Genomic DNA, 13,291 nt, shown 5'->3' on the forward strand with positions numbered 1-13,291 from the left:
AAATTTGAGGGATTTCCTCTTTTTTCTATGGAGAAGCTTGAGGTTAATTATAGAGACACAAAAACCCTAGAATGTTTTTCATCTTATTATTTATTTCATTTAGACTTTTAGCATTGTTTTTATGGATTTATTTTGCATAACTATGTGTGGCTAAATCTTTAAATAAGGTTGAAGATGAAACCTATTTTTATCAACCCCCCCCCCCCTGACTTTTCAAAAATACTCCCTCTATTTTTGGTAAAAATAAAAGTGTATTTAATGTATAATGTATACCACACATAATTTAATTATATTTTATTTTTATTAAATTGATTTGTATATTTTTATACATGTCAAGACTTACTTTTTTTCTTTTTCTTTTTGCAAAGATGTAAAGACTTATTTGATGTAAATATTCTTGTTATGTAAGAAAATATTATATGCTAAATCAAAATTACAAACATTCCATGTATAGACAATAAATAAATATTATATATATATATATATATATATATTAGCTTGGCCCCACTTGAAAAAAATATTTTAGTCCACCATTGCATGTGTTCTTAGGATTATCTATATGTTTTCTATAGACTAATGATTGAATTCGAGATTGATTTTACTATATAAAATTATTGCATGTTGACAAGTTTTTAAGATTTAGTATGATTTTTAGATATATTGAATGCTTTGAGAATATATTTAATTCTTAATCTCCCATTTAACATACCAATTGAATCATTTTCTCAATCACTCACATATAATCTACTCTACATGTTTTTTGAGTGTTTTATTGTTTTATCTTTTGATTAGGTGAGTTGACTCTCTACCCTAATTAAATTAAATATAATCTAAGTTCATGTGATAAAGTACTAGGTGAATATTTGAATCTCTAGTGTTTTTATCCATTCATTTCTCTCAAATTTATTGTGTTATTTTCAATTGTAGTTTCAATTAATAATTATTTTTCTCTATCTTTGAGTGAAAAAACAAACAAATAACTACTTTTAATTTTTTTCTTAATAATAGAGGTTTATACATCAGTCATTCCCTATGATCAACCTTAGACTCATCGAGATATTATTATTTGAATAATCTGCCTTTGGGTTTGTATTATTCTAACCACAACACTCATCCACAAAAGCCTTAAGATTACTATAGGAAGAACCACCTTGGTTGACAGCCTCCCTAGCCAACTCCTTCCATTTCATGGCATTCCTTCTCATTTCTTTCCCTCTCTCTCCATCTCCCGCGACCAATTCCAAGCACCTCTTAATTTCATCACCTACTACAATCCCATCATTATTTGTTGTCACCTTCACACCCGTCTTCAACACATCTTCAATCAACTTCGCATTCGTTCCTTGATCTGTCCATTGTGGAAAAGCTACCATTGGCACCCCTGAAAACAAACCCTCCAAAGTTGAATTCCATCCACAATGTGTCACAAAGCATCCCACTGAAGGGTGGGACAAAACATACACTGGGAACACCATGGTACTATCATACCTTTTTCTTCCAATTCCTTTTTGCAACTCAACTTCTCTTCTTCTCCATTTTCCTTAGCTCTTATGACCCACAAGAAGGGCCGCCCACAATCTAACAATCCGCGTGCAATTTCCTCCATTTGTTGCTTCATTAACACTGATATACTCCTAAATGAAACATAAATCATCGATGATTCAGGCTTAGAGTTGAGCCATTCCATATAATCCTTGGAGCCATTCGATGAATCTCTTTCATCCAAATAAGCAGATGGAATTAGAGGACCAACTGCAACCAAATTAAGTTTTTCGATCGCTTTTAAGGCCTCAATCTCTAGTGCATCAAATGTATTCACTAGAACTCTTGGTTTGCTCAACTTTTCAAGGGCCTCAAGGTCGGCTTGAAATATTGGGAGAAGATAATCATAAGTGTTTGAAGCAAGCATGAAAGAGGGTAGTTCATGGCTAGTGAGTAATGGCAGACCCGGTAACTATATCGAATGCGATGGGTCATTGTTGCAGTTCCCAATAACATCAGCAAAACCATTGTAGTAGTAGTAGTAAATGTCCAAAACCATGGCAGGCTGAATCCAAAAAAGAGTGGAAGGAAGGTGAAGCTCACGAGCCATTTCAGCAACCCAAGGTATAAGCAAAGTGTAGACCAAGCAAGTGAAGGGACGTCCCTGGTTGGCATTGGACACAATGAGTTCAGTTAGAGCTTTGGTGCCATTGCACTTAAGTTGATCCAAGTGCTCTTGTATCTTGTCCTCAGGTTTGAAACCGTCATCGTAGCCATCAGAGAAGGTGGCAAACGACAAGCCATCAAGAGAAGGACTTTTGATCATGCGACGGTGGGCACTAATAGTGATGGCAAAGGTGACATGCACTCTTCTTCCTCCTCCTCCTAAGTGAATAAGGCGATTGGCAAATTGGAGGGCTGGGTTGATGTGGCCTTGTGCGGGATATGTCACGAGAAGGAAGTGAGGTTGTTGCTGCTCCATGAATGATTTCCTTTCTTTTTGGACTAGGAAATCAAATCAGACAGTGGGCGGGTGTGACTATGAATATTCTATTATGCAAATAAGCAAAAGGGATGTGAGACTAAGGATGAGAAATTAATTGAATAGCCCTAATGCTTATAAAGTGGGTGGATTGGGTAGGAGTACTATTAATGATGTTAGGGATGACGATTTGGAGATGGTGGGGGCTCTATGATTTGCTATTTCTTGTTTGAATTATGTTGGGACATAACTTTTGGCATAATTTTGTGCCACAACTCGCTACATGGCGAGTTGTGATTAGTAAGGGTATGTCAGTAGGCCATGTGAGGAGACACTCTTATCAATCACAACTCGTCATATGGTGAGTGGTGGCACAAAATTGTACCAAAAGTTGTGTCCCTAGCATAATTCTTTTTGTTTTCATTAATCTGGTTGGTCTGACAAAATATTAATTGTGACATGTGGTTACCATGCATGCATGTATATTATTAGGGTCTATTTGAATACCGCTTATTTTGTTGAAAACTGAAAATTGAAAACACTGTAGCAAAATAATTTTTAAATGTGTGAATAGTATCGTGAGACTCATTTTTAATAAAAAAAAGTTGCTGAAAAGTGATATTTGTGGGTCTTGTAAAAAGTGCACGGACCCACTAGCATGCACTGTCCAGCACTAATTTTGCTGGTGTAAACAGTACACTGACAGACAAAGTAAAAAAGAAACACGACTCTCAATAAATAAATAAAAAAGGAACCGTGAAACGTAAAAAGCACCATTTTCGTCTGTGTTCAAATGGACACTTTAGTCATCATGTGTCCAGATTTTCCCGTTGCATTTTACTGAGTAGGAGTCTGAGGCTCTGAGCCTTTGTTGGAACCACGAGGTGTACTGAGCAAAAGGTTAGGACCCACTGGCGGAGCCAGAGGGGGGCGAGGGGGGGCACCTGCCCCCCCTGACTCCTAATTTTTTTGTTTTTTTTTTTTTTGTATTAGTAGTCACATGGAAAAAAAAAGAAAAAAAAAAGACTTCTACATGTTGAAACTTGAAAGTGACCAAACCACCTATTTCACTATTTTTTTTTTATATCATTATTTACACTATTTTTACTATTTATGATACTTTTCACAGCATTTTATCTTTGAATGATGTTAGAGATATTACAAATTTTATTACTTATGTCTTACAAATTGGCATGTCACCAATCACAAAAAATAATTTTAAACATTTATTCATTATATTTTTTAAGTAACACTAATCATATTTTTACTCCATCAGTTTGTAAATCTTTTAGTAGCTATAAATTGGTTGTTTTTGTTGATTTATTTTAATAATATGAAATATATTCATATTTTCTTACAATTGTTTATTTATTTTGTTATTATTGTTGATTAATGTTTTTTAGATAAATTTCACTTTTAATATCGTCTTTTAATTTTGTCCCCTCTAGACTAAAATCCTAGTTCCGCCACTGTTAGGACCTGTTTAGTTAAAGAGTTCAAAAACAACTTCCTCAACCCAAAAAAATTCAAAAACAGTTTCCTCTATTTAAACCATGAAAACTGGGATTCAGATCCTCTAGAGTTCTTAGGGTACTCTACCAGTAGAGTTCATTAAATCTTAACCACTCTTTAATAATTTAATGGTTTAGATTCTGTCATGTCAGCATTTTATTAATAATATTCTTAAAATAATAAAATAATGTTGTAAACAAAACAATTAAGATGATTGTTAATGAAATTCTGACATGGCAGAATTTAGACCATTAAATCATTAAAGAGTGGTTAGGATTTAATGAACTCTACTTGGTAGAGTACCTTAGAAACTCTAGAGGATCTGAATCCTAAAAACTGTGAGAAAATAAAATACTAGTTATCTGTACTATTCATAAGACGTTAGGATTTGGAGATGGTGGGGCTCTGTGATTTGCTATTTCTTGTCTTTTGTTTCATTGATCTGGTTGGTCTGATAGAATATTGTGTGACGTGTGGTTATCTGTGTGTAGTGACGTGTGTAGTGACGTGTGGTTATCTGTGTGTAGTGACGTGTGGTTATCATGCATGCATGTATATGATTAGTCGATAAAGCTTTGGATGGTCTAATCAATGTGAGTGAATTTTGGGCTTAATTAATTAAAAGTGGTACTTTTTCAATTATACGATTCAAGAAGAAGAGGGTGAAGCTAGGTAGATTTCATTGGCCTCAATAAAGTTTGTCTTTAAGACAGTTGTCCACCGCCTTGCATCAACTTGATCTAGCTTTTTTCTATTTGGGATCCGATTAAATCCAGCTTTTTGAAGAAATTTTTTTTACTATTTGCATTGCGGGTCCCATGGGCCACGGCAAAGCTTCTTTTATTTCCCAACTTCACTTGCTTATTTCTTCACACCGGCAAAGTAGCTTTTTTAATTTGGTCGAAAACCTACATCATTTGCTCGTCCGTTTCTTTTCTTCTTTTTTTCCCTCTTCACTTTTTTGCTTATCGTGGGTTCCAGTTTACTTTTTTTTTTTTTTTTTTTTTTTTTGTTGTAATTTAAAAAATAAATTTCAAAAAAAAAAATCAACTGATTTTATTTAGCTATCTTTTAAGTTTTGTCCATAATACTTTTAGCTAAAAACTAGGTAAATGATTCCTAAACAGATACTAAATAATTAGCCAACTTCATATCAAAATGAGCATTGAGGTCAGGAGTGAAATGTGGGCTCCAGCTAACTTAACTGATAAAGTTTCTAATGATTGAATAAGAGATCTGGGGTTCAATCCCCGCCTACACCAAAAACTAATTGGTGTCTTAATTTGATGATAAAAAACTATCAACAAAAACGGACACCATAGGTTGAAACTTGAAACTTGAAACTGTCTCTAAAAATAAAAATAAAAATAAAAAGTCAGGAGTGAAATGAGACCTAACCCCAAAAAAATAGCACCAAAATAGCATAGTTTGAAGTTATCATTTCATGTGTGGGCGTGGATATGGTTGTCTAACTTGTCTTTATTCTCCAATGCTAGCTCTCATCTCACTCCTAACTATTTCAGTAATTGAAAAACGTATAAATCCTACTGGTCTTATGCATAAACCTCTAATTACAATGAATCTAAAATTTTGAAATTAAAAAAGGAAAAAAAAAAAGCCTATATATGCTCGTGCGTAACAAATCCAACTTCTTCAGTCATCTATATAGGTTTGGTGGTTATAATAAACCATTATTTCTTCTTTCAAGAATATCTTTTAAGTTGTTCATTGTTTTCATAGTTCAATATTCACCAAAAATGTGAAAAATAAAATCTAAATAAAAAATAAACAACCTATGCAATTAATTATCTGTTGTGCCCCGTGTCATTCAAACAAAAGACTTTGGTAAGTTTGGCATATAAAACACGCCTGTGCATGTTACTTCTTTCCGTTGCTTTTTTTTTTTTTTTCGATTGGTGACTTCAATTCAAAAGACTTCTTTTTTTAATAGTCAATGTCCAATGAGTAGGATTTGGAAAAGATACAAACCTTGTATCATTTTTTAAACTATTATCACAAAAGGTTGAGGATTTACCTGAGTTGGCTGGACTAGGCTGTCTTTATTCGCTACAGTATCCATCTCTCGATCTCTCTCTCGACTTCTCTATATATATATATATTTTTTCTGAATTCAGTTTGTATATACTGTGGGTTACTGAATGTTAGTTGTGGCAGTTGATCTACCTATAGACTACTGTTTATTTAAGAGGCGACATGCCTTGTCTACTTGAAGAATTAATGGATGATAATTAAAGCAGAGCTAGTTAACATATAATGTTTTCCTTGATCTACTTGTTTCAACTTTCAACTTGCTACTCTTCCTTATGGTCTTTGATCTATATATGTATTAAGCATTCCTAGCAACTAATTTTATGGTGGTCTTTCATCTATCAATTTTGTATCTCTCTCTCTCTCTCTCTCTCTCTCTCCACTACAAAAAAAGAGTCTACTAGCGAGGATCAAATGCCCTCGCAAAAATTCAAATATCGTCGCAAAAGGTTATTAGCGAGGGCATATGGCCCTCAAAGGCCATCGTATTTGCTCTTGTTGCTAAAAGAGATATTGCACCATACCTTCGCAAATAAATAATTTACGAAGGCAATCCGCCCTCACAAATATATTACCAAACGACGAGAAAAGTCAACAACTTATTTTTAACGAGGGGAAACAGTCGTCGTTAACAACTATTTGTGAAGACCTTTATACCCTCACAATTAGTTATTTGCGAATTCCAAATTCATGACATACTTTTTAGTGACAAATAATAGCATCGCTAAAATTTATTTGTGAGGATTTTTAATCCCTCGTAACTTATTTTTAGCGAGGGGAAGCAATATTCGTTAATAAGTATTTGTGAGGACATTTATACCCTCGCAATAATGGCATCGCTAAAATTTATTTGTGAGGGCTTTTAACCCCTCGCAACTTATTTTTAGCGAGGGAAAACAGTCGTCATTAGTAACTATTTGCAAATTTGAAATTAACGACGAGACAAATACTGACGTCACTAAAATTTATTTGCAAAGGACTTTAACCCCCTCGCAATTAGTTAAGAATAATAGTGACTTTTTACCTAAAAAAGTATCTGATGCTTTGACTGAGTTAAGTAACTTTTTCAAAGAATTGTGCTCCAAAGTGTTACGAGTAGATGATTTGGATCGTCTTGAAACCCAAATTGCAATAACCCTCTGTAAATTAGAACAAATTTTTCCACCTTCTTTCTTTGATATAATGGTTCACTTGGCCATTCACTTATCTTGGGAAGCTAGGGTTGCAAGTCCAGTGCAATACAGATGGATGTATCCAATTGAGAGGTAAAGTTTACAAAATTTCATTATAATCTAAATTACAATTGCACACTAATATTTTATTTTTGATAAAATTTCATATTATGCCTTCAAATATAGGTTTTTGCACAAGCTTAAGAATTATGTCCGTAATAAGACACAGGCAGAAGGGTCTATTGCAGAAAAGTATTTAGCAGATGAATGTCTTACATTTTGTTCTCGCTATTTACATGGAATAGAAACCAAATTTAATCGGGTAGGGTGAAATTATGACGGAGGTACTTCCGCATGTGCAAATACCTCACAATTTTCCATATTCTCAACACCTGGACGACATTTAGGGAAAGCAATAAGGTGTGAGTTGAACAATGATCTTTACAATGCAGCAACATTTTATGTCCTTCAAAATTGTGTCAACGCTAACCGATTTGTTGAGTAAGATGATCTTCACAAAAATTACTTCTTTGATATTCTCATGATATGATATTAAAACTGATTAGGATATTTAACTATGTGCAGAGAACATAAGAACATCCTTACAAATGCAGGTGTTCTCGACATTGACAGGGTGCATAGACAAGAATTTATTGCGTGGTTTGAAAAAAGAGTAAGATAGTAATTTATTGTGAAAATGTATGTTTGTTTATATTTTAACTACTACAACTTGAGTTTAACCTTATTTAGGTTTTATTGTAGATCATCAACTTATATAATACAAGGCAAGTTGATGAGCATATGCTTTCATTAGCACGGGGCCCTGAGAAAAGGGCTATTTTTTATCGAGGTTACACTGTTAATGGGTTCAGATTTCGTACAAATCAATGTAATGAAAGTAAAAGAACACAAAATAATGGAGTTATGGTGAGAGGGGAGGATCAAAGCTATAATGTGCCTTATTATGGACAACTAACAGACATTGTTGAACTTCAAGATACTGAAGGGAACAAAGTTGTGTTGTTTAATGTGATTGGTATGATGTATCTTGTGAAGGAATTGGCTATAAGAGAGATCGGCACAGAAGTACTATTGTTAATACATCACGAAAGTTAAAAACCGTAGAGCCATTTGTATTAGCATGTCAAGCAACTCAAGTTTACTGTGTTAATGGAATAAAAGATCCCACATGGAATGTTGTGATTGAAACCAAACCACGAAACCTTTATGAAATGCCATCAAATGAAGAAGAGAGCCATACCAAGAAGAAGAAAATTTGCACTGTAATGCAAATGTGCTGCAAGAAGAAAATGAGGATGATGATATAGATTGGAGTATGAGTGGTGTTGAGAATATGATAATCGAGTGACTTCAAAGGCTTACAACCTCCACTCCATCATCGTATTTGGCTTCATCCAGATTAGTCATTTGTGTGCATAATACTAAGGATGCTTATTGAAATAGAAATTTAGTTACAGACAAGGTACGGGCAATTATATCCCATGCTCTCTTTCTTAATTATCTAAGGCTATTACCCTAAAAGTATAGAATGCTCTTAATGACCCCATTGAGTTTAATATGTGATTATTGCTTGAAGTTGCTTCTTTTTTCTTTTTGAAAGAGATATTATTGCTGGCTTTATGAATGTGTCCCGTTCATGCTTATATATCTATTTTGTTTCAGACATGCACTTCAGACTAGGGAGGCAAGGACAATGGAGTCATGAACACAATTTAGACCGCATATTTGAGCTTGATCAAAATTCTTGGATACATGGAGGTTATTAGCGAGGGTATTGAACTTTAATATATCAACTACAATCGACTCAAAAAATAGCATTAAAAATTTACCTCCTTACCTAATTTCTTTATCATTTGAGCCAATGTCTATTTGGAAGTAGAGTCAAATTTGTTTTAAGAATATCAAAATGTCTATAAGTTCATAATAAGAATGACTAAGCTTTTAGTGGCGAAACAACGATTAAATTTTAGTTTATTTTGCTAGACTCTCATATGATCTTGTTACTTACATGTAACACAATGGTGGATTTAATGGTTTAGAAACATTTCTGCAATAAGCATGAGTTTTCATAAGTAAAACTTACTTATTTATTTTTTTGTAATTAGGGTGTTAATGTTAGTGGTGGTTGATTTTTTGAATTTTAGATTGCAAGGACAGCAAGAAAGCTGGGCATTCTAGTGGTTGCAGATAAAGTTTATCATATCTCACTTTTGGAACTAATCCATTTGTGCCAATGGGAGTATTTGGATCAATAGTGCCTGTTCTCACACTAGGGTCCATATCAAAGAGATGGCTTGTACCAGGTTGGCGAGTAGGATGGCTTCTGACTAGCGATCCTAATGGCATCCTTCAAAAAACCAAGGTCATCTCCCTCTTGTGTGTGTGCTCGCGCATGTGCACATTCATGTGTGTATTCTGAATTAAGCTTCCACATCCATAGACTCAATAGAATTATAATAATGGTTCTGCATTATATTACATTTTGAATGAATAATAACATGACGCGTAATAGTCTCAAATCCTCTTCCTTTCCTCTCAGGTTGTAGATTGCATTATCAGTCTTCTCAATCTGATATCTCATCCACCAATGTTCATTTAGGTTTGTAAAATAGCTTCTACTTTTCTTTTTCTTTTTTTTTTCTTTTCTTTTCTGTATTTGTTTTTTTTTTTCTTTAAAAAAAAAATAAAGTGAAAGAATGTTATAGTTTTTCCTCTTTCAAGCAATTTCAGAAGTTAATGTATATTTTTATCCTGAATTCTTGTTGGAGCAAATTCACCTGAAAGACAATAGAAGAGTTGCCTGATTCCTGTAATAGAAGACTAGAGAAATAACAAGAAAAGGTAACATATAAATGTCAACTGAAAAAGAGAGTGAGAGGGCATCCCAAAACCATATAAATTTCAACTGAAAACTTTATCAAGACATCCACATGCTAACTGTACATAATAAACTGGAATTTGTTCTTATGAAAATTGAACGTGCTTCTATTTTGTGTGAGCTCAATGCAGTTTTTTAAGGCATTTAGTTGATTAATTATGAGTATATGATAGACAATAACTAAAATTGGAAAATGATTGCATTTTGCAGTTGACAATGAATACATTATCATTGGATCTACCAACATCAATCAGAGGTCAGTGGACAGTGTCCAAGATACAGAGATTGCCATGGGAGCCTATCAACCATTCCATCTATCCACTAGGCAGCCAGCCAGGGGACAAATCCACGGCTTCCGAATGGCATTGTGGTACGAACACTTAGGCATGCTAGATAACTCCTTTCTCCATCCAGAAAGTGTGGAATGTGTCCAAAGAGTGAACCAAAATTGCCAAAAAGTATTGGGACCTCTACTCTAGTGAGACACTGGACCATGACTTGCCAGGCCATTTGCGCAGTTATCCCATTCATATCACTAAAAAAGGAGAGGTCAAAGTGCTACTTGGGCTAGAATTCTTCCCAGACACAAAGGCTAAACTTCTTGGATCCAAGTCTAAATTACTGCCTCCAATTCTCACCACTTAATTGCCTTGCACTGATTTTGAATTGAGTTTTTTTTTTTTTTTTGGCTTCATCTTATTTCTCAGTACTATGAGTGATTGGATATCACTGATTGCTATGTGTTGTGGATATGTAAATAACATTTTTACTATAGTCTAGTTCATTCAACTTTCCAAAGAAGCAATCATGTAATTCTCGTAGGGGTTAATTACACAGTTAGAAAATGATGGATAAATTAGAATTGTCAAGTTCAAAGTGATCAAGCTGAGTCCAAAGGCTTCAAAGAATTTGAGCTAACCATCTATAAGTTGGTAGCCTAATTGAAAACTAGAGATGAAAAATAAGATATTATGAATTTTAATAGGCATAATTTTGAATACAAACTTCCTATCACTTTATCACCAATCATTATATTCTTTGAATTTTAGAATTAACTTTTATCTCCAAAGAAAATTAATATTTTCATGATGATTTGCGAAGGCCAATTGTAGCCCTCACAAATAATTTAGTATTAGTGAGGGTATATTTTTCATTCACACAAAAAATAAACATTTTGCAAGGAATTTTTATTGTCCCTCGGAAATAATTTGGTGGGAATATTTCCTTCCAAATTTTTTTGCATTTTAATGGTTGTTTGTGAAGGTCGATCCCAACCCTCGCAAATAAATTTAGTATTAGTGATGACATTTTTTAACCGTCACAAATAATACACTTTTTGCGAGAGATTTTTAATTGTCCCTCGTAAATAATATGGAGGGAAAATTTCCCTCCAAAATATTAGTATTTGTGATGGCTATAACACATAATTGCGGCAGCTTTTTTTTTTTGTCACAAATATTTCACATTTTACCAAGTATTTGCGAGGGCATTATTTTGCCATTACAAATAATATTTTTTGAGAGGGCTTTTTGGGTCCGTCAAAAATTCTTGGTCGCTAGTAGACATTTTTTTTGTAGTGAATTGCCCAGCGGCCTCTAGCTTATTCATAGCTTTCTTTAATAAGTGATCTGTTAGGACATTGATTCATAGCTTTCTTATCCAAATGTTACCTAAATCATTTTACAAAAAATGTTATGAAAACGAAAACGCTTAACTTTGATAGAAAATTTGGAACTGTCAAAAATTATTTTCAAATTCTCTAAATGATCAATGACCGCACATTGACGGATGAGCAACCTTGTACAGAATGTCATCAATAATTTTCTAAAACATCCAAAAACTTCAGATTCCCGATCTTCAATAATACAAAGTGAAAATCTCAAGTTGGTCTAGTGGGGCTGCTCTTTCTCACTGATCCATGAAAGTAGCCTTAGAGCAGTGCTAGTGCTCTAAGAGCACTGTTGCTAGTGCTCATGCCTATATAAACCCTCACCCATCTCCTAACACAGCACAAGCCCACTAAATCTTATTGGTGATCTCTTATTAATCCCCAAAATGAGCCTCTCCAAACACCTACCCATTTTCATCTTCCTCTTAATAACTCTTTTAAGTGCCTTAGCCCATGCAGCCAGATTTGATATAAGCAACAATTGTCCCTTCACAGTCTGGGCAGCAGCCGTGCCCGGTGGTGGCAGGCAGCTCAACCCACGTGAGTCTTGGCCTCTTGACGTAAACGCTGGCACAACAGGGGCTCGCATTTGGGCTCGAACTGGATGCAATTTCGATGGTTCTGGGCGTGGCCAATGTCAAACCGGTGACTGTGGTGGTCTTCTTCAATGCCAAGCCTATGGTGCACCTCCAAACACCCTTGCCGAATTTGCGCTAAACCAATTTCAAAACTTGGATTTCTTTGACGTATCTCTTGTTGATGGGTTTAATGTTCCTATGGAATTTAGTCCCACCTCTGGTGGGTGCACCAAAGGAATAAGATGCACCGCTGATATCAATGGACAGTGCCCATCTCAATTGCAAGCTCCTGGTGGGTGTAACAATCCCTGTACTGTATTCAAGACCGATGAATATTGTTGCAATTCTGGAAGCTGTGGACCTACAAATTATTCCAGATTTTTTAAGGATCGGTGCCCGAGTGCTTACAGTTACCCTAAGGATGATCCAACAAGCACATTTACTTGCAATGGTGGGACTAACTATAAGGTGGTGTTCTGCCCTTGAAGCAGAACTTTGCTTTCGTATATGAGGCATAGAACTAGTAGCAAGTACGCAAATAAGAGGTGTAATCAAAGCTTGGAAGCTTTGTGAGCATGCGTAATTAGTGTTGCGCACGCAGACACTATGAAATGTATTCACTTTAACGTACGTCGTATTAAAATATCTATGTAAGCTTATGCCAAAAAACAATAATAATAAAAGATCTCTATGAAAGATGGAAGAACTTAACCTCCTTAATGTCTGGTTTTATGAACTTTTTTTTTGGTGAATTATAATTTTATTTTTCAGCTTAACCTAACAACTAACAATGCTTAGTTTTGATTTTCAACTATGGTTAGCAACTCTTTATGTCGGTGCTTCTGTACATGTTTGACTAATTCACTCATTGGCTGATATATCAAGTATTGGCCTATGGGGGAAGTAATCAAAGTGCGCCCATATAAGGTTGAATGAACAAACTATTGA

The 13,291-nt window shown here is 34.6% G+C and overlaps 1 protein-coding gene, 1 long non-coding RNA gene and 1 pseudogene across 2 annotated transcripts; 2 read left to right on the forward strand and 1 right to left on the reverse strand.

The window, feature by feature from the left end:
* Nucleotides 1–1,097: 1,097 nt before the first annotated feature.
* LOC142614159 (phloretin 4'-O-glucosyltransferase-like) lies at nucleotides 1,098–2,555 on the reverse strand (annotated as a pseudogene).
* Nucleotides 2,556–9,367: 6,812 nt separating this feature from the next.
* Nucleotides 9,368–10,369, forward strand: LOC142612813 (uncharacterized). The gene is made up of 3 exons (XR_012840191.1): nucleotides 9,368–9,580; nucleotides 9,758–9,817; nucleotides 10,307–10,369. It is a non-coding gene; the product is annotated as an uncharacterized LOC142612813 (long non-coding RNA).
* Nucleotides 10,370–12,005: 1,636 nt separating this feature from the next.
* Nucleotides 12,006–13,039, forward strand: LOC142613942 (protein P21-like). Its single transcript, XM_075786464.1, has one exon. The coding sequence runs from the start codon at nucleotides 12,152–12,154 to the stop codon at nucleotides 12,827–12,829; it is 678 nt and encodes a 225-aa protein (XP_075642579.1). The 5' UTR covers nucleotides 12,006–12,151; the 3' UTR covers nucleotides 12,830–13,039.
* The last annotated feature ends 252 nt before the right edge of the window (nucleotides 13,040–13,291 follow it).

This window comes from Castanea sativa, chromosome 10 (genome assembly GCF_040712315.1).
Source record: "Castanea sativa cultivar Marrone di Chiusa Pesio chromosome 10, ASM4071231v1".
Taxonomy (NCBI): Eukaryota; Viridiplantae; Streptophyta; class Magnoliopsida; order Fagales; family Fagaceae; genus Castanea; species Castanea sativa.

Bases quoted from the DNA above. Each gene is read 5' to 3' on its own strand.
- LOC142613942 (XM_075786464.1), top strand. From the start codon at position 12,152: ATGAGCCTCTCCAAACACCTACCCATTTTCATCTTCCTCTTAATAACT.